Source organism: Moschus berezovskii, chromosome 3 (assembly GCF_049115385.1).
Source record: "Moschus berezovskii isolate FMDL1 chromosome 3, NW_MosBer_1.0, whole genome shotgun sequence".
In the NCBI taxonomy this organism is placed as follows: domain Eukaryota; kingdom Metazoa; phylum Chordata; class Mammalia; order Artiodactyla; family Moschidae; genus Moschus; species Moschus berezovskii.
In genome coordinates this window covers 129,054,788-129,074,319 of record NC_142462.1, presented here as the reverse complement: position 1 = coordinate 129,074,319, position 19,532 = coordinate 129,054,788, and the positions used below count along the sequence as shown (strand labels likewise).

At 45.3% G+C, this 19,532-nt stretch overlaps 1 protein-coding gene across 10 annotated transcripts in view; it reads left to right on the top strand.

Annotated features, from left to right (window-relative positions):
* ESYT2 (extended synaptotagmin 2) overlaps positions 1 to 19,532 on the top strand; it is an 82,633-nt gene that overhangs the window by 19,644 nt on the left and 43,457 nt on the right. For all 10 annotated transcript variants that reach the window (XR_016037104.1, XR_008685332.2, XR_016037105.1 and 7 more), the window contains exons 2-3: positions 16,177 to 16,218; positions 17,428 to 17,562. Coding sequence is in view for 7 of the 10 variants with exons in the window: in XM_055421661.2 (XP_055277636.1) it covers positions 16,177 to 16,218; positions 17,428 to 17,562 (177 nt within the window). In the remaining 3 variants the exon portion in view is untranslated. The remainder of the gene's footprint in view (positions 1 to 16,176; positions 16,219 to 17,427; positions 17,563 to 19,532) is intronic.

Here is a 19,532-nt window from a genome sequence, read left to right as displayed (position 1 = left end):
CCTCCTGTGTAAGGGGGGCCGGGAACCTGGCATGGATTTTAGATTCACTAGAGCCCTCCTGTGTAAGGAGGGCCGGGAACCTGGCATGGATTTTAGAACTTTTCACTAGAGCCCCTCCTGTGAAAGAGGGGCCGGGAACCTGGCATGGATTTTAGAACTTTTCACTAGAGCCCTCCTGTGTAAGGGGGGCCGGGAACCTGGCATGGATTTTAGATTCACTAGAGCCCCTCCTGTGTAAAGGGGGCCGGGAACCTGGCATGGATTTTAGAACTTTTCACTAGAGCCCTCCTGTGTAAGGGGGGCCGGGAACCTGGCATGGATTTTAGATTCACTAGAGCCCCTCCTGTGTAAGGAGGGCCAGGAACCTGGCATGGATTTTAGATTCACTAGAGCCCCTCCTGTGTAAAGGGGGCCGGGAACCTGGCCCCCCGGGACAGTTTTGCCCGGCACTGCCTCGGGGACCCCAGGACCTGGTCTGGCGCTGGAGCTGTGTCGGAGGCCAGCTTCAGCATGCCCACCTGTGCTCCGTGGCCTCTGGCTTGTGCCCGCTTTCTGGGACTCGTATTCTTTGCCTGCCAATTAGGGAGGAAGCACAGTGATTCACCTGTCAGGGTCCTGTATAGCTTTAGAGATAAAACAGCAAACGAGCCAGGAGTCGGGCCTTCACGGAGGGGCAGCGGCGAGCAGGGCAGTGCAGACGAAGGGAGAGGCTGCTTTCAGGTGGGCAGCGGGCATTAGCCGGCTGAGGAGGAAGCGAGAGGTGGTGAGGGAAGGAGCAGCTGGCCGTCAGGAAGGACAAGCATTGGTTGTTGTATGCACAGTGGATCGTATGACAGCGCAGTTTATTCTCATACTTTTATGGCCTCAGGAAGTATTTTGGTTCTGGTGTATAAACAGGTTTTAACTTCAGGAATCATCTGGGGGCCCCAGTGGTGTGACTCTGCTCTTCCTTCACCAGTGAGTGGGCCAGGTGTCCTTTAAGGCCAAAGCATCACCAGTGTGTCCTCATTTGTTGGCTAATTCACCAACAGCTCTGAGTCAAGCTACTGGTTTGCCTTGGGACTCTGAAGTCACTTATTTGATTTTGTTATTATTTGGGGAAATATTTGATCCGCATGAGTACACAATACTATGTGATCCACAGTCACTTGGAACTGAGGATACGGAGGACTGACTGTAAATTATATGCAGATTTTTGGCTGGGCAGAGCATCAGCTCCTCTAACCCCTAAGCTGTTCAGGAGTCAGCTATATATGGTTCAGTTTTTTGTTACATTCACAAGATTGTGTAACTATCATCAAAATATAATTTTATTTTATTTTTATTTTTTTGCCTTTTGAATGGATCTTTTTTTATTTTTTATTTTATTTTTTTTTACTGTTCATAACTTTTATAAATAAAATAAATTAAATGTACAGTGAATAAGTTCTCTGAAATATTTCAATATTTCTGCAGGTTTAGTAACATCGTAAAATACATTTCAACTAAAATTCACAAATCTAAAAACCTGTTAGGCATTTTTAGGCGTTTTAAGTTGGAAATGAAGGCCAATGTTACATCGTAATATGCCAATTACAAATAGTACTTCAAATAGCAAATACTACAGTTTGTCCCAAACTTTAAAAACTATTCCTGAACTCAACACTGAACTATTGATGGCTATGAGAATTGTTTCCTAGCCTTTTTGAAAATTTCAACCCATTTACGTTTAAGGTAATTATTGATAAGTACGATCCCGTAGCCATTTTCTTTATTGCTTTGGGTTCAAGTTTATACACTCTTTCTGTGTTTCCTGTCTATAGAAGATCCTTTAGCATTTGTTGGAGAGCTGGTTTGGTGATGCTGAATTCCCTCAGCTTTTGCTTGTCTGTAAAGCTTTTGATTTCTCCTTCCTATTTGAATGAGATCCTTGCTGGGTATAGTAATCTGGGCTGTAGGGTATTTTCTTTCATCACTTTAAGTATGTCTTGCCACTCCCTTCTGGCCTGAAGAGTTTCTGTTGAAAGATCAGCTGTTATCCTTATGGGAATCCCCTTATGTGTTATTTGCTGCTTTTCCCTTGCTGCTTTTAATATTTGTTCTTTGTGTTTGATCTTTGTTAATTTGATTAATATGTGTCTTGGAGTATTTCGCCTTGGGTTTATCCTGTTGGGGACTCTCTGGGTTTCTTGGACTTGGGTGATTATTTCTTTCCCTATTTTAGGGAAGTTTTCAACTATTATCTCCTCAAGTATTCTCTCATGGTCTTTCTTTTCGTCTTCTTCTTCTGGGACTCCTATGATTCGAATGTTGGAGCGTTTAACATTGTCCCAGAGGTCTCTAATATTGTCCTCATTTCTTTTAATTCGTTTTTCTTTTTTCCTCTCTGTTTCATTTATTTCTACAATTCTATCTTCTAGTTCGCTTATCCTGTCTTCTGCCTCTGTTATTCTACTGTTTGTTCCCTCCAGAGTGTTTCTGATCTCATCTATTGCATTATTCATTGTATATTGACTCTTTTATTTCTTCTAAACCCTTATTAAACCTTTCTTCCATCTTCTCAATCCTTTTCTCCAGGTTATTTATCTGTAACTCCATTTTGCTTTCAAGATTTTGAATCATTTTCACCATCAAAATTTGAAATTCTTTATCAGGTAAATTCCTTATATCTTCTTCTTTTGTTTGTGTTGGTGGGCAATTTTCTTGTTCCTTTACTTGCTGGGTATTTCTCTGTCTCTTCATCTTGCTTATATTGCTTTGCTTGGGGTGTCCTTTCCCTCTTCTTGCAGTTTGTGGAGTTCTCTTTATTATGTAGTTTCTTCGCTGTGTGTGGGGTTGGACGGGTGACTTGTCCGGGATCCCTGGTTAGGGAAGCATGTGTCGGTGTTCTGGTGGGTGGAGCTGGATTTCTTCTCTCTCCTTTAGAAGGCAATGGGCTGCTTTTCTGGGAGCCTGATGTCCTCTGCCAGTATTCAGAAGTTGTTTTGTGGACTTTACTCCGCGTTCAAATGTTCCTTTGATGAATTTGTGGGGGAGAAAGTGGTCTCGCCGTCTTACCCCTCCGCCATCTTGTTCCTTCCTCCCCAGAACACTGGATTCTTATATTCCACTTGGTCGTGGAGTATCTCTTCCCAGCTGCTCCAGCAAGGCGCAGCCTCTGTACCTTACCTTGGACGAGGGGTATCTCCTCAAGGCCGCCCCTCCTGCTTTGAATGTGGAGCAGCTCCTCTCGGCCCTCCGGTGCCCAAGCAGCCACCGCCTCCTGGACGTGGTACAGCTCCTCTCGGCCATGGCCCTAACCCTGGGCGCGGGGTAGCTCCTCTCAGCCACGATTCTGCACGTGGTCGGTTGCGCCGTAGCCAGGCGTCTCTCGCGTCTGCGCCGCCGGAGCCGGGCGTCTCTCGCATCTGCGCCGCCAAAATAAAATTTTAGAATGTTTTTGTCCATAAGCACTGGCACTCACTCTCCAGTCCCTCTGCATTCCTCATGCCAGCCTCAGGCAACCGCTAGTCTCCCTTCTGTCTCGAGGCTTCCCTTTCTGGATGTCCCGTGCACGTGGAATCAGGCACTGTGCGGTCTTTGTGGCTTTGACAACCCACGTGATGGATGATAGAGGTTGGTAGGTAGGTGATAGAAGATGAGAGAGGTGACGTGATTGACAGCCGCGGTGCTGATGGGTAAACGGAGATATACAGAGATACCCGTCCATTCCCTCTTGTAGTGATGTACGCTAGTTGTGGGGAAGTCTGGGTGAGGTGCACACAGGGGCTTTCTTTTGTAATATTGCTCTTTTGCAATATCTGTAATTATTTCAAAAAAAAAATTGAGAGTGATCTTATGATCTAGTTACTGGTTTCTATATAATTGTTCATTTATAGTGAATAAACTAGTGGGTTTTTCTAGGAAAAAATTGGAAAGAGTTTGGGATTTGATCAAGAGATACATAAAAATTTTTGTAGTTTTTTTCCCTGAGATTTCTTGTTATTATTTTTTCCCCTGAGATTCTTGTGTGGAAAACAAAGAATGATAAGGTGAGCTATAGTATTTCTCCCTGGGTTATCACTGTGACACCAAAACTTAAGGGTTTCTTTTTTATTTTTGTTTTTAGGTATTTCTGTATACCATGATCACAGTTAATTACAGACAAGCACTGAGGGATGTGCTGGAACTTTGGTCTCAAACATCCAATAAAGAGAAATGATTATATTCAGGAAAAAGTCTCAGTGTTTTCAGGTGCCTGATTCTCTGTTGTTTCTCCATTACGTACAGATAAAGGAATAAAGGAGAAAACAATAAGATTTTAGGTTCATAAATTTCTCTGACTTCATTCTCGTAACTTTTGAGACATTTGTGTCAGTGTGAGAGAATAAAATTAAGCTCTTAGAAATATCATATATTTCTTTACTGTAAATCAAAAGATTTATTCATGGCTTTTCTGAATTTGCTTTTGAAAAAACAAAAACAAACACCTCTCCCCCAAAAAAACTCCCACACATTTTGCCAGTATAATTTCTCAGAGCTCTAAGATTTTGCTGCACTTATTACAATGGTAGTTTTCCCCCAGGATAATTGTGTAGATATGTACAGAATTGAAATACTGCCGAAAGTCACTCAATGTTAATGTTTAATTAGAGTTGCTTTTTCTCCTTAGAAGAGTATTTAAAAATTTAATAAGTATTGCATGGTACTAAGCCTATTTCTTGAAAAGTTTATAGTAAAATTTCAAACATAAGGTGACATCTGATTCCGTGTAGATGTTCGGCACCCCTGTCTGTCCTGTAATCGGTACATTTGACCCCAGCATCGCAGCATCCTGGTCCCTTAGGTTCTTTCTTCCGTGCCTCCTTCCTGCCCTCTTTCCCTTTTCCTTTCCTTTTTCGTTTTTGTAACAGAACAAAGCTGGGTTGGTTCCACTTAGTACAAAGAATGTGTCCAGTTAATTCAGTGCAGTAATTACCTCTCTGTCTTCTTGTCCATTTCAGTCAAGATGTAAGCTTGTAAATTTGAATGGTAGCTTTCGATCTGAATTTAAAATAAAAAACAACCATATTGTCTTGTGTGTTTAGCAAAGGAGATGAGAAGACGTGTTTCCTGTTGTTGGACTGGTTTTAATTTGTGCGACATATCTCATGCCAAAACCTCAACTTTAAACCAAGATTGTCAAGTAATTTCCTTGTGTAAGGTTGTTTTTTTTTCCTTTTAGCAGTTACAGAAAGAATATGTAAATGACTTTAGGATTTTATTAAAATATGCTTCAAGTCTGAAAAATATCACAAACATGCATCTGTATGTAAGGCATTAAACCTCTTGGCATTAGTATTTTGGGGAGGGGAGATGTCTGATTGTCCTCCTGGGTGGAAGTTAGGATGCATCTTCGTTTTATTATTTGCTTTTGCTTGTTTTCTTGTATCCCTGTTTTGACCCAGCCATTGGTTCTGAGTCCTGGCTTCAGTCCTCTTAATCGTTCTGTGCATGCACTGAAATTGAGGTCCTCTTCAAAAATCAGTGGGTGGGTGGACAGTGAGTCTAACATGGCAGGCGCGTGGGATGACAGGCGCCTCACAGCGACGTTCTCTTTAGTGGATTGGAAGCACAGGGTGGCTTTCACGCAGCTGGACAGCTTTCTTAACTACAGAACTCATGCTGTGGTAAACCTAGCTTTCTTCTTTTGACCATGCCATGAGGCACACGAGATTTCATTTCCCTGACCAGGGATTGAACCCATGGCCCCTGCAGTGAAAGCACGGAGTCCTAACCACAGGACCACTGGGAAATTCCCCAAGCCAAGCTTTTTAATTTTTATTTTACTGTTTACTGATCTGCAAAAATAGGTAGTGGTAAGTAAGAGAAGTCCGCAGAAAGCTGATCAAACCACCAAGAAAACTGTACCTGTGGGTGCTGCACACTGTTGGTTGCTGCATTGACTGTGTGACTGTGACTGATTGCCTCCGTGTCAGTGCGCTAGACACAGGGGAGCCGAGTTACATATTACCCTCCAAAGGAGTGATTCGGCCCTGCTGCTACCATTTGACAGAGGTTCTGAGAGACGTTCCTCTCCCGCATTTCTAGCCCTGAATACTTTATTCTCTATAGAAGTAGCTATTAGGAGAAAATGTCCCAGTATTTTAGAAAAAAATATCCTTAAGATTTCTTGACCCTATTTTTCCAATTTCCATGCACACTGAATCTCTGGAGAAGATGGGAGGCAGCAGATTGGAACTGGGAGTTGTGAGGCTTTCAAGACAGAGATGGTTTAATAACTCATGTGCGAAATGGATAAAGAAGTTTTAATATAAAAAAATTAGAGGCCACACATTTAGCTGATGCCAATTTGCATTTGAATCATTTTCTCCTGACATGCTCCCCCACCAGTCTGGAGGGTGCTCAGAGTCCCCCTCTGCAGTACTGGGAAGAACTGGCATGGGCCTGCAAGATGCTGGTGCCATTTAAACTTTGTTCAGACCCTCTTATGTGGAAGTTCTCTCCAGTGTCAGTATTTATTAGTGTCTCTGAGGCCTTTTTCCCATCATAATTACATAGCATAAAGAGATTTTGAGGGACTTTTGTCCAAGCTGCATACAGATGCTCCCAGGGCCCCCAGTTCATCACAGCAGGCCAGTCACACATGGATTTCTAAGTCTGTCATGACTGGAAAGCACTGGCATGGAGACCTGTAGGTGTCTGATTGACAGCGGTCCAGAGAGGGAGACAGTTTCTGACCTCGTGGACTGGTGTCCATCTTTCCCCATCGTTGACAGCGTCTCCCAGATCCTGGCTTGATTGGCCAGTTTACTGTTTGAAACTTAATGACATTTCATTTCTAAATTGATCATTTATCCATTATCTTTTGTATTTTACTTAAAGATGTTAAATCAGTAATGCTTCCGGTATAGTAGATAGGCCGTCTTTACTTGGATTTCCCAGACATTGACTGCCTTCTTTTAGATGTTTAAATAAAGGAGTGAGTTCCTTTCTACCGCAGTTTCAATGCAAATGGGCAGTTTCAGTGCTAATGGTGCTCCCGGAGTTTCAGCAGGGCTCCCTGCGGCCCTGGGAGGCGCCCTCTGCACTGTGTGTGGTTGTCGGGCTTAATAGAGATATCTGCACGAGTGCTGACTATCTGCAGGTTCTCCCAGAAGAGAGTCCTCTGCTGAGCTTCAGCTCCAAACATTATCTCATGTTCGGAAATAGGGGAAACAGGATTTAAGTAGAAGATGTCAGCTGTGTGTAAACTGGTTCCATCCTTCATGCTTCAGGGAGGACTACAGCCATCGAGGTTTGGGCCTCTTCCCTCTCACTTGTTCCCCTGGGACTTTGAACAGATTATCCCTGGAGAGACCGTGTTTTTTCATCTGTCAGGTGGTGCATGGACTGCTGACAAGGTTTTTTGTGATTTAAAAAAGGCATTGTTTGCAGTGTTCTGGCATACAGTCAGTGTTGTGTCTTTGTGTATTGGATTTATTTTTCTTAAGCAAGCAGCTTTGATAATATCAACATCATATTAGAATCGAAAATATGCCTTTGTTCTTTTTGAAGAAAAGATTAAAGAGATTTCTTAGTGTCAACTCTTAAGTCAAAATTTCAGTGCTCCTACAATGGTTATTTCTAGTTTGTAAAGATACTATAAATAATAAATATGAAAACATGTTTCATAATTAGACATATAGAGATTTCAGTGGATTTTCTTCTTGTTCTTTGGGTTTTTTTTAAATGATTTAGAACCAAATGACATGTGTTCGTTATACCTCTATGCTTTGGGGACACATTTTCTATTTTCCCTGTACATCTTTACCTATCTCTGTGAGGTTTTTGCTACTTTAAATTGTTTTGCGGAACATAAATGTCTGTGTTTATGTATTAGTGAGAAGCAGATTTTTGACTTAGTAAACAGAATTAAAATGTGGTAACAGGTTTACTTTCTTCAATTTTGAAATATTCTTTTTCTTTGGCACTTTGAAATAATGTCTTATAAATTAAAAACGACAGAATTGTTGAATGTCTTGGAATTCTCTACTAAGAGATGGCTTGATTTTCAGATTCTTCTTATATAAGCTTTAGTGATGTGAGCCTGTTCTCTTGCCTTGAAAGCTTACTTGTGCAGATGGTTTCTCTGCCCTCTCCTCTGCTAGTTACAGAATAGAGTTCCTCAAATATTAATCTTATGTAATTTTTCTCCTGAAAACCCCCAGATTGACCCATTGCCAGTAGAACAAAATCCACACTCCTATATGTGGCACAGAAGGCACATTGGGCTGGTCCTGACCTGATTTTCCAGCTTCGGCACCTACCATTCTTCCCTTCTCTTGGTCCAGCCAGAGTAAATTACATGCTCCATTATTTTTGCTTAGAATGTTCTCTTTCTTTGCATGGCAGACCCCAGCTAATCCCATCAAACCCATGTCACATGCTATCTTCCTAAATCTCTCATGGACTCTTAGAGGCAGCATCAGACCCTCCCCAGTCCGTACTGTCCTTCCCTCCTAGGCTGGTGGTCACACCTGTCCTCACCAATGTGAGCCTCCCAAGGACACGACCACACCCAATTCTGCATTATGTCCCTGGCCCGGGACACAGTGCCAGACCCAATTAACTGAAAACTGACTTCTTCAGCCTGTTTTTCTAAAAGAACAGTCTGTACATTTGCGGGAAATGGCAACCCACTCCAGTATTCTTGCCTGGAGAATCCCATGGATGGAGGAACCTGGTGGGGGCTACAGTCCATGGGGACGCAGAGTCGGACACGACTGAGCCACTTCACTTTCACGGAATAGCACAGTGATGAAAATGCAGTAACAGAATCAGAGTTTACCCCAGGCGACTGTACTCATTCCTGGTGCCTGGTGGTGAGTGGAGAAGCTCTCTTGTTAGGTGCAGGTGACTCGAGGGACTGGTGTGTTTTGCCTGAGGTGTGTGACAGGATACATAGCAGTTGGTGGTTTGTTAGCAGGAATGGCTTGAGGAATATCAATGAACTTGAAGAGATCATATTATGTTAGAAAAGGCAGATGTTATATTTTTGAATAGTTTTGCAGGAGTTATTATTTGATCATTAAAGTGTTTGTTTCAATGTAGTTATACTTTAGCTTTAAAACTTGAGGATTCAGGAAAAAAAATTTTTTTAAATCAGATTTTGAGTAGGCTACTTGTATTATAAGAAAGTCTCGTTTCTAAGTATTCTAACTGATATAATCAATATGTTCAAAATCAATTTAAGAAAACTCTTGTTACACAGTTTGAGTAACTTATTATATGAAGTACTACTTTCTCTGTTAGAAAATTCTTGGTTTTAATCTTAAGTTACACTAATAAGTGGAAAAGTAGTTTATGCTTCTTACACATAGTTCAAATGTATAGAAATAGAGGAAAGTGTAAAAGCCTTGTTACACTAGTTTGACGTGTATTTTTGCAAAGTTTTTCTGTACACTTATAAGCATGTGTAACATGTACAAATGTATGTTTATATGTACACAGAGAAACATACCAGTGTTTTTAAGAATATGTGGCCTCTCTTTAGTACATTTTCATTAACTGGAAAGTTTGGCAGTACTTTATTATCAAACATAGTGATTTCTTGAAATGCTTTCATTGAAAGGAGAAGCTCATTCAGTGACACTTGCAGGGGTGAATCTGGCCCACTGCGCTGACTTCTCCTTGGAAGCACTGTGACCACCCTAGACAGCGTGTTAAAGAGCAGGGACATCACTTTGCTGACAGAAGTCCGTCCAGTCAAGGCTGTGGTTTTTCCCGTGGTCGTGTATGGATGTGAGAGCTGGGCTATAAAGAAAGTTGAGCGCTGAAGAGTTGATGCTTATGAACTGTGGTGTTGGAGAAGACTCTTGAGAGTCCCTTGGACTGCAAGGAGATCCAACCCATCCATCCTAAAGGAGATCAGTCCTAAGTGTTCATTGGAGGGACAGACGCTAAAGCTGAAACTCCAACACATTGGCCGCCTGATGCGAAGCGCTGCTGAATGGAAAAGACCCTGATGCTGGGAAAGACTGGGGGCGGGAGGAGACGGGGCGGCAGAGGATGAGACGGCTGGATGGCATCACCGACTCAGTAAACATGAGTTTGAGCAGGCTCCGGGACTTGGTGACGGACAGGGAGGCCTGGCGTGCTGCGGTTCATGGGGTCGCAAAGAGTCGGACACGACTGAACGACTGAACTGAACTGACTGGAAGGCAGAGGTGCTGACAAGGGCCCAGTTGGTGAGTAAAGTCCCTCCTTTAGTCTGAAGGAGCTCTCTGACGCTGGGAAAGCAGAAAGGAGCCGGACGGGGAGGCGGGCGCTGTGCACGTGCCCCACCCCTGCTGGTGAACCTCTAGGCCTGTGTGTGTGGCAACAGTGGTGGTTGTGGGACAGCTGGCCGCACCCAGATGAGAGCAGGGCCGGGTGGGCACGGACGGGGGACCTCACCGTGGGCCCTTCTCCAGCGCTCGTCTCTCCCCTCTTGTCCCCTTGTTTTTAAGTTTTTGTTAATTTCTATTTTAAAACTTCATTATATACACCTCCTGCCTCCACCCCCCCCACCCCCCTGCTGAATGAAAGGTAGCCAGTTGTAGCTGCTTTTTTCTGTGTTCTCACTGCGTCACTCCACAGAAGTGCTCCCGCAGCCCTGGCAAGTACCCCAGTATCCCGCATGGCCTGCGCCTCGCTCCTGTAGCTGTGCAGCCCTCAGTGTGGGCACGTCCGTCCCACCCGGCCGCTCGGGGCGGGGGGTGGGGTGGCTGGTTCCGGCCCGCCGCACAGACGTCGTTCTCCTCGGCCAGATTCTGAGAAATGGGATTGCCGGTTCACAGGGTGGATGGATGGATGCACATGGAATTTTGTCATTACTGCTGCTACTGCTAAGTCACTTCAGTCGTGTCCGACTCTGCGACCCCATAGACGGCAGCCCACCGGGCTCCCCCATCCCTGGGATTCTCCAGGCAAGAACACTGGATTGAGTTGCCATTTCCTTCTCCAATGCGTGAACGTGAAGTTTCTCAGACGTGTCCGACTCTTAGCGACCCCATGGACTGCAGCCTACCAGGCTCCTCTGTCCATGGGATTTTCCAGGCGAGAGTACTGGAGTGGGGTGCCATTGCCTTCTACTTCATTATTATTTCGTGTTCATGTACACTAGCTCTTTGCTGTGGCAAGTTTGAATGTTACGTAAAACCAGTCTTAAATTGTGCTGTTCTGAGTCTTGGATGGAACACTAGGTCTGGTAATAGTGTTTTATTGTGAACTGTTGTCTGGTTTTCTGAACTTTACCATCGGCTGTTTCAGGATTTGCACAATCTCTGGACTATAGATTCTTGTTGTTCAGTCACTCAGTCGTGTCCGACTCTCTGTGACCCCGTGGTCTGCAGCGTGCCAGGTTTCCCTGTCCTTCACCATCTCCAGAAGCTTGCTCAGACTCGTGTCCATGGAGTCAGTGATGCCATAAAACCATCGCATCCTTTTCCAGCCTCTTCTCCTGCCTTCAGTCTTTGCCAGTGTCAAGGTCTTTTCCAGTTAGTCAGCTCTTTGCATCAGGTGGCCAAAATATTGGTGCTTCAGCGTCAGTCCTTCCAATGAACACCCAGGATTGATCTCCTTTAGAATGGACTGGTTTGATCTCCTTGCAGTCCAAGGGACTCTCAAGAGTCTTCTCCAACACCACAGTTTGAAAGCATCAGTTTTTCGGCCTTCAGCCTTTATGGTCCAACTCTAGATAAATCACCATTAAAAACACATTTTCTCCTTCTGACTACCACTCAGGATCTCGCACATTTTAAGGCATTCAGTCAGACTGTCAGGTTCTGCTCTTTAAGGGGTGTGTTCTCTTGAGGGTTCGGTGGTCTCTGTGAATGGTGGTCTCCATGCGCTTGCCTTGGTGGCAGAGTGGCCAAGAGCACAGGAAGACAGTCTGCTCTTTTATCCCCATTCTGAGCACCAGAATCTGATTGATTATATTCTTTGCAGCCAAAGATGGAGAAGCTCTAAGCAGTTAGCAAAAAACAAGACCAGGAGCTGACTGTGGCTCAGATCATGAACTCCTTATTGCCAAATTCAGACTTAAATTGAAGAAAGTAGGGAAAACCACTAGACCATTCAGATATGACCTAAATCAAATCCCTTATGATTATCCAGTGGAAGTAAGAAATAGATTTAAGGGACTAGATCTGATAGATAGAGTGCCTGATGAACTCTGGACGGAGGTTCGTGACATTGTACAGGAGACAGGGACCAAGACCATCCCCATGGAAAAGAAATGCAAAAAAGCAAAATGGCTGTCTGAGGACGCCTTACAAATAGCTGTGAAAAGAAGAGAAGCGAAAAGCAAAGGAGAAAAGGAAAGATATAAGCATCTGAATGCAGAGTTCCAAAGAATAGCAAGGAGAGATAAGAAAGCCTTCCTCAGTGATCAATGCAAAAAAATAGAGGAAAACAACAGAATAGGAAAAACAAGAGATCTCTTCAAGAAAATTAGAGATTCCAAGGGAATATTTCATGCAAAGATGAAGGACGGAAATGGTATGGACCTAACAGAAGTAGAAGATATTAAGAAGAGGTGGCAAGAATACACAGAAGAACTGTACAAAACAGATCTTTAGGACCAAGATAGTCATGATAACGTGATCACTGACCTAGAGCCAGACATCTTGGAATGTGAAGTCAAGTGGGCCTTAGACAGCATCACTACGAACAAAGCTAGTGGAGGTGATGGAATTCCAGTTGAGCTATTTCAAATCTTGAAAGATGATGCTGTGAAAGTGCTTCACTCAATATGCCAGCAAATTTGGAAAACTCAGCAGTGGCCACAGGACTGGAAAAGGTCAGTCTTCACTCCAATCCCAAAGAAAGGCAATGCCAAAGAATGCTCAAACTACCGCACAATGGCACTCATCTCACACACTAGTAAAGTCATGCTCAAAATCCTCCAAGCCAGGCTTCAGCAATATGTGAACCGTGAACTCCCAGATGTTCAAGCAGGTTTTAGAAAAGGCAGAGGCACCAGAGATCAAATTGCCAACATCCGCTGGATCATGGAGAAAGCAAGACAGTTCCAGAAAAACATCTATTTCTGCTTCATTGACTATGCTAAAGCCTTTGACTGTGTGGATCACAATAAACTGTGGAACATTCTGAAAGAGATGGGAATCCCAGACCACCTGACCTGCCTCTTGAGAAACCTGTATGCAGGTCAGGAAGCAACAGTTAGAACTGGCCATGGAACAACAGACTGGTTCCAAATAGGAAAAGGAGTGCATCAAGGCTGTGTGTTGTCACCCTGCTTATTTAACTTATATGCAGAGTACATCATGAGGAATGCTGGGCTGGAAGAAGCACCATCTGGAATCAAGATTGCCAGGAGAAATATCAATAACCTCAGATATGCATATGACACCACCCTTATGGCAGAAAGTGAAGAGGAACTCAAAAGCCTCTTGATGAAAGTGAAAGAGGAGAGTGAAAATGTGGGCTTGAAGCTCAACATTCAGAAAACAAAGATCATGGCATCTGGTCCCATCACTTCATGGGAAATAGATGGAGAAACAGTGGAAACAGTGTCAGACTTTATTTTTTGGGGCTCCAAAATCACTGCAGATGCTGATTGCAGCCAGTAAATTAAAAGACGCTTACTCCTTGGAAGGAAAGTTATGACTGACCTAGATAGCATATTAAAAAGCAGAGACATTACTTTTCCAACCAAGGTCCGTCTAGTCAAGGCTATGGTTTTTCCCGTGGTCATGTATGGATGTGAGAGTTGGACTGTGAAAAAAGGTGATGGCCAAAGAATTGATGCTTTTGAACTGTGGTGCTGGAGAAGACTCTTGACAGTCCCTTGGCCTGCAAGGAGATCCAACCAGTCCATTCTAAAGGAGATCAGTCCTGGGTGTTCACTGGAAGGACTGATGCTAAAGCTGAAACTCCAATACTTTGGCCACCTCATGCGACGAGTTGACTCACTGGAAAAGAGTCTGATGCTGGGAAGGATTGGGAGGAGAAGGGGACGACAGAGAATGAGATGGCTGGATGGCATCACCGACTCGATGGACATGAGTTTGAGTGAACTCTGGGAGTTGGTGATGGACAGGGAGGCCTGGCGTGCTGTGATTCATGGGGTCGCAAAGAGTCGGACACGACTGAGCGACTGAACTGAACTGTTTCTAGTAGCTGTCCTGTAAATTTGGAATAGTAAGTCCCAAGGTGTAGATTTGTTGTAAGAATCAACTCAGGGAATGTGTCTGACTAACTTAGCGCAGCACCTGCTGCATAGATAGCAGTTTATGCTCAGTAAATGGTAGTTCAGTCCAGTACTCAGTAGCTTAGTTGTCCAACTCTTTGTGATCCTGTAGACTGTAGCCCGCCAGGCTTCTCTGTCCATGGGATTCTCCAGGCAAGAATACTAGACTGGGTTGCCATGCCCTCCTCCAGGGGATCTTCCCAACCCAGGGATCGAACCCCCAACTCTTGCATCACCTGCACTGGCAGGCAGATTCTTTACCACTCGCACCACCTGGGGAGCCCAAATGGTAGTTACTCGTAATATTTTATAGAAAAATGGTTGGATGGCAACACTGACTCAATGGACATGAGTTTGAGCAAACTCCGGGAGATGGTGAAGGACAGGGAAGCCTGGATTTCTGCTGCAACGTGTAGGGTCACAAAGAGTTGGACATGACTGAGCAACCGAAGAACAACACACAGAAATAGTGTATAGTTTAATCATATTGTCCACCGTGATCTCCAGAAACCCAGTTCAGGGGAGATTTATGACATGCCCGTCGGCCAGCCCTCAGCATCCACCTTACCTCACTCTCTGCTTCTCCAAATCTTTCACCTGAAAGACCTTGAAGAGACCTAGCCCTCCTCGGCCCCCAACCCCCCGGCTCATGCCAGATCTAAATCTTCTGCAACCTAGTCTGGCTGGCCTGGTGGGCCCTCAGCTTTCTCCAGCCCCGCACGCCTCCTGGCCCTAGGGGAAGTGCAGTCCTTTTGGTGCTCCGGTTCCCCCTCAGGTAGAAATGGCTCCTCTATAGCAACGTGACCTCCAGACAGGAGCAGCATCACCAGTATCCTTTCCTAAATCTCTGCTTCTCTTAAGCATCATCTTTCTCAACTCTTGAGCCTTTTCCTTAATTCTGGAAGGTGGCCATTTATTTGGTTTTGTTCCAGAATGGGTTCAAGCTAAAACTTACTTTAGAAAAACTTGTTGCAGGCATGCCAGCCCACCCTTGGGATCACGCAGATTAAAGGCTTCCCATTCTGTCGCGTGAAGAGGCAGGTCTTCTTAGGCGTGTGGGCGCAGGGAAGGTGGAGCTGTGCGGCTGTGACAGACGTGGAGGCAGTGGTCTCGCCAGCCAGGACCTGGCTGCTCACAGCCCCGTGCCCTGGTTTGTGCTCAGGGACCAAGCCTGAGAGGTGGAATTGGTCCTCAAGGAAGCATCTTGGGCACATTCCCCAGAATAATGCTTTCTGAGCAACTGCTCTCAGCAGAGGCTGGGATCGGGCGTGGCTCTTACTGGGTGTAGCCCGTAGGTTACTGAGAGAAGTCCAAAGGGACCTGCCCCACCCCCTCCACCCCAGTCCCCAGGACAAAACTGCTGTATTCCAGTCTGTCGTTGGGCCCCAGAGCAGTTTTCAGAATGTTTGCGTGGCCAGCATGTTCTTCTTTCTTGGAGGGGCGTGGAAACATTTCTCAGAGAACTCGGTGCTCAAAACTGCTTTAGCCTTTTTTCTGCAGGGGTTGTTTTAATGACAAAGCACTTTCTCAGCTATTTCTAAGTAGGGTTTTTTTTTCCCTACCTCTTCACTTATTTTCTCCAGTATACAGGCCCCATCATGGAGAACTGTAATTTTAATCCTCGTTTGGGAGACTCTGTGGAGAGGGGTCAGTTAAGGAACATTGTGTGCTCCTTTGGGCCAAAAGGGAAAGAGAAAGGTGGGCTTCTGAGGCTCTGAGCCTGGAAGCCTACAGAGGGTGGGGGTACTAAGGGATGAGCTCGAGGTTTCAGGCTCTGTGGGTGCTCCTGAGGCCAGCGGGGAGGTGGGCAGGGGTTTCAGAGTGTCCTCAGAACATGAGAACCTGGGCCACACGCTTCTGTGGAAGGTTTCCCAGCACGGGGTGAAAGAGCCGCAGACACAGAGTAGATATACAGTAAGAATACTAACTGGCCTGTGTGAGTTGTCAGGAGTCACTAAGTCATGTGTGTGTTTTTCTTTTAGGTTCATTTTCCAGACACTGAGAGAGCAGAATGGCTAAATAAGGTAAGAGAAGAGTATTCGAAACACCAGATAACAGTGGGAATTATGGGGTGAGATGCCACCTTTCCATATTTGGGGATTTGGATGTTGACAATATGTGAACGCATTTGGACTTAGCGGGTTGGCTTCTGCGCTCAAAATAACTGAGACATTACTTTTCTAAGCAGTGCAAACTGTGTCTTTGACATAGAAAGCTAGTAATGCTCTCATAGTTGGACATTTGGCCCTGTGTCTCACTTTGATGATAGTCGTAAGTGAAAATTTTAGAACATTGTTATGAAGAGGGGAATAACTCCCAAGAAATCTAGCCTTTTTAAAAAGGTTATGTTTTTAAATCATTATACATTGAAGTAGATCTCTTTTATCTCTGTATTTTATATATCCTTAGAATTGTATAATAAAAACTCATGTAGGTAATGATTACCTGTAATGTAATCACTGGAAGTTAGTCCATCCTTAAAGACAACTCATTAATGTTCGTTAAGAACGACACAGTTTTAGAAAGTTTTTAGCACTGAGTTGAAACTACAGGATTATCTGACTGTTTGTGCATACTAAGTTGCTTCAGTCACATCCAACTCTTTGACCCCGTGGACTGTAACCCACCAGGCTCTTCTGTCAATGGGATTCTCCAGGCAAGACTATTTGAGTGGGTCGCCATTCCCTACTAAGGGGGATCTTCCTGACCCAAGGATCGAACCGTTGTCTCTTGTGGCTCCTGCATTGCAGGCAGATTGTTTACTGATGAGCCACTGGGGAAGCCCCTTTCTGACGTTTTAGTAATGATTAAATGTGCTGATATGCATAAACAAAATATTTAACTAGAATAACTAATTCCTGCAATATACTGGTTGGTTAATCAATAGTTTATTGTTATAATACATTTTTAAGTTTTAGACGCTGTTTTTTCATAACAAAAAAGGATGCCCCCTGCCCCCCGCCACTTTGCCTTTCAAAAATTCTGGTAAACTGTATGAGCGTGATCTTTCATGATGAACTATTTGTTTGAGTGAGGGAAAGTCGCTCAGTCATGTCTGAGTCTTTGTGACCCCACAGACTATGAAATTCTCCAGGCCAGAATACTGGAGTGGGTAGCCCTTCCCTTCTGCAGGGGATCCTCCCAACCCAGGGACTGAACCCAGGTCTCCCGCATTGCAGGCAGATTCTTTACCAGCTGAGCCGTATTTAACCTGAACTCATTCTCTTTTCCAGACTGTAAAACACATGTGGCCTTTTATTTGCCAGTTTATAGAGAAGTTGTTTCGAGAAACCATAGAGCCGGCCGTGCGGGGCGCACACACCCACCTCAGCACCTTCAGCTTCACGAGGGTGGACATGGGGCAGCAGGTGTGTTTGCTCTCGGGCTTTCTTTCTGTGCCCTACTGGAGAGAATGCTAAGCCACGTCACTTTGTTTTCTAGAGCAAGCTGTTTTCTGGAGGTCCTCGCCGGGCCTCCTGTCTCGGGGTCTCTCCTCTGTCGGGACCTCACTTCCATTGTCTGCTGTGGTGGCTCTGCCCATCCAGGTCCGTCTGTGGGCCCCTCAGCCGCATGTTCTCCCATCACAGCTGCCTTTGTACTGTCTTGCTGGAGAGGGGGTTTGCTGTGGAAACTCACTAGCAATTGACACAAGCTGGAAGGAGCCCCCAACCCCACCCCCGTGTTTCAAAACAGCAGCTCGGGGCTCCAGTGCTGGGCTCGCAGCACTGCGTTAGTGACACAGGTGAAGGGAAAGGCGGACTTTGTTCTTGGAATCGAGTTATATGCAGAGGTCGGGACCACCATAACAGCAAGTTTCCTTTTTTATTTTTTTAAGTCAGTGTTTACAGTAACTAGCAACAGTTGAAGGTAGCATTTTTTCTATTGAGGCATAATTGACACATAACGTTATGTTAAGTTCAAGGTAACATTGTTTTTATGCCTATAAGAGTTCAGAGTTCAACAGTACTTGTTTTTGGTTCATTTTTTGGCCACACTGCGACCCTGCAGGGTCCTAACTCACCAGCCAGGGGTCAGCGGCTGCAGAGCCCCACACGCTGTGTCCTGATGCCAGTGCTCCCGCCCAGCGGTGCTTTAGGGGGCGTGGCAGAGGACCGTGACCCCAGCTGTGCCCCTGCCCCAGGCTCCCTCCCAGCCCACACTCCAGGTGTCGGTTGCCTTTCCTTGTCCAGGTCCATCTTCTTTGTGCAGAGACAGGTGTGTGTGTCCTGCCCAGCCGGGTCATGCAGGCTATTTGCCCTCTTGGCTGAGTCTACAGCACACTACCATTTTGGATGTGGTCCCTGTTCAGCTCATGGGGCCAGCGCAGGACTCCTGTGGGACACTGCCTCCCATTTCCACTTTACCTCAGTCCCCTAAAGGGACCACGACAAGTGGGAACGCACAGTTAGAAGCTGGAATGCACGTGAATATGCAGTGGGGGTGCAAGGTGTTCTGTGAAGGGCGGATGGTGAGAAGCACACGCTTTGGTGGCTACACAGGGTTTCAGAGGCGTGTCCTCCTCCTCCTCTGCCCCCTTCTTTCCCAGTCCTGTAAAACAGCAGTCTCTCTCAGCCCGCATGTGTCCTACACTCAGGTACGCTCACGTTCATGCAAATGTGGAATTCTTGCTCCAGCTGAATTTGTCTTGGGAAGAATTACTTTCTTGTTTGTGTGTGTGTACTTTGAGCGTAATGCTGACGAAGCGTAGGAATGTGGAAAGGAGTGCAGGTTTGGTCAGAGAGCTCAGTGTCACAGGGCACTTGGACTTCTCGTAGGAAGAGGGGACCCAGGCGTCTGATGCAGGGACTGGAGGGGGCACGGGAGCCTGAGCGGAGACCCTGCGAGCAGGGGTGGTGGCAGCGTGGGCCCGGAGCTGCTCCTGTGGCCGACTGAGGGGTCAGACTTCAGACACCGCACCGCCAGAGTGAGTGTGGGGCCGGGGACTCTCAGCTTGAGCGTTCCATGTCCGGCTATCATGTTAGGAGCTTTCTTAGAAGGGGTCTCAAATCAGCAAATTGGGGAAAGATTCTGAAATGATGTTGAAATACAGTATTTATTACTGTCTGCCTTTCCTTTTTATAGTCATTTGATTCTCACCTTGTTGCCTGTATTATCTGTTGAAAATATAGGTAATATTTTTGATTCACTCAGGAAGTCCCATTTTTATAAAAATACTAAAAAATAGAAAGTTATGACATAAAAATAAAATGAGAAGAGCTTCTGTTTTAGACGGGGTATTAAGGGTGGACTGGAGGGAATGGGTCCGAGTCCCCTGGAGGAGACAAGGACTGAAGGTTCTTGGGCAGGAGTGAAGCCGGGTCACGGCCCCAAGCCCCTG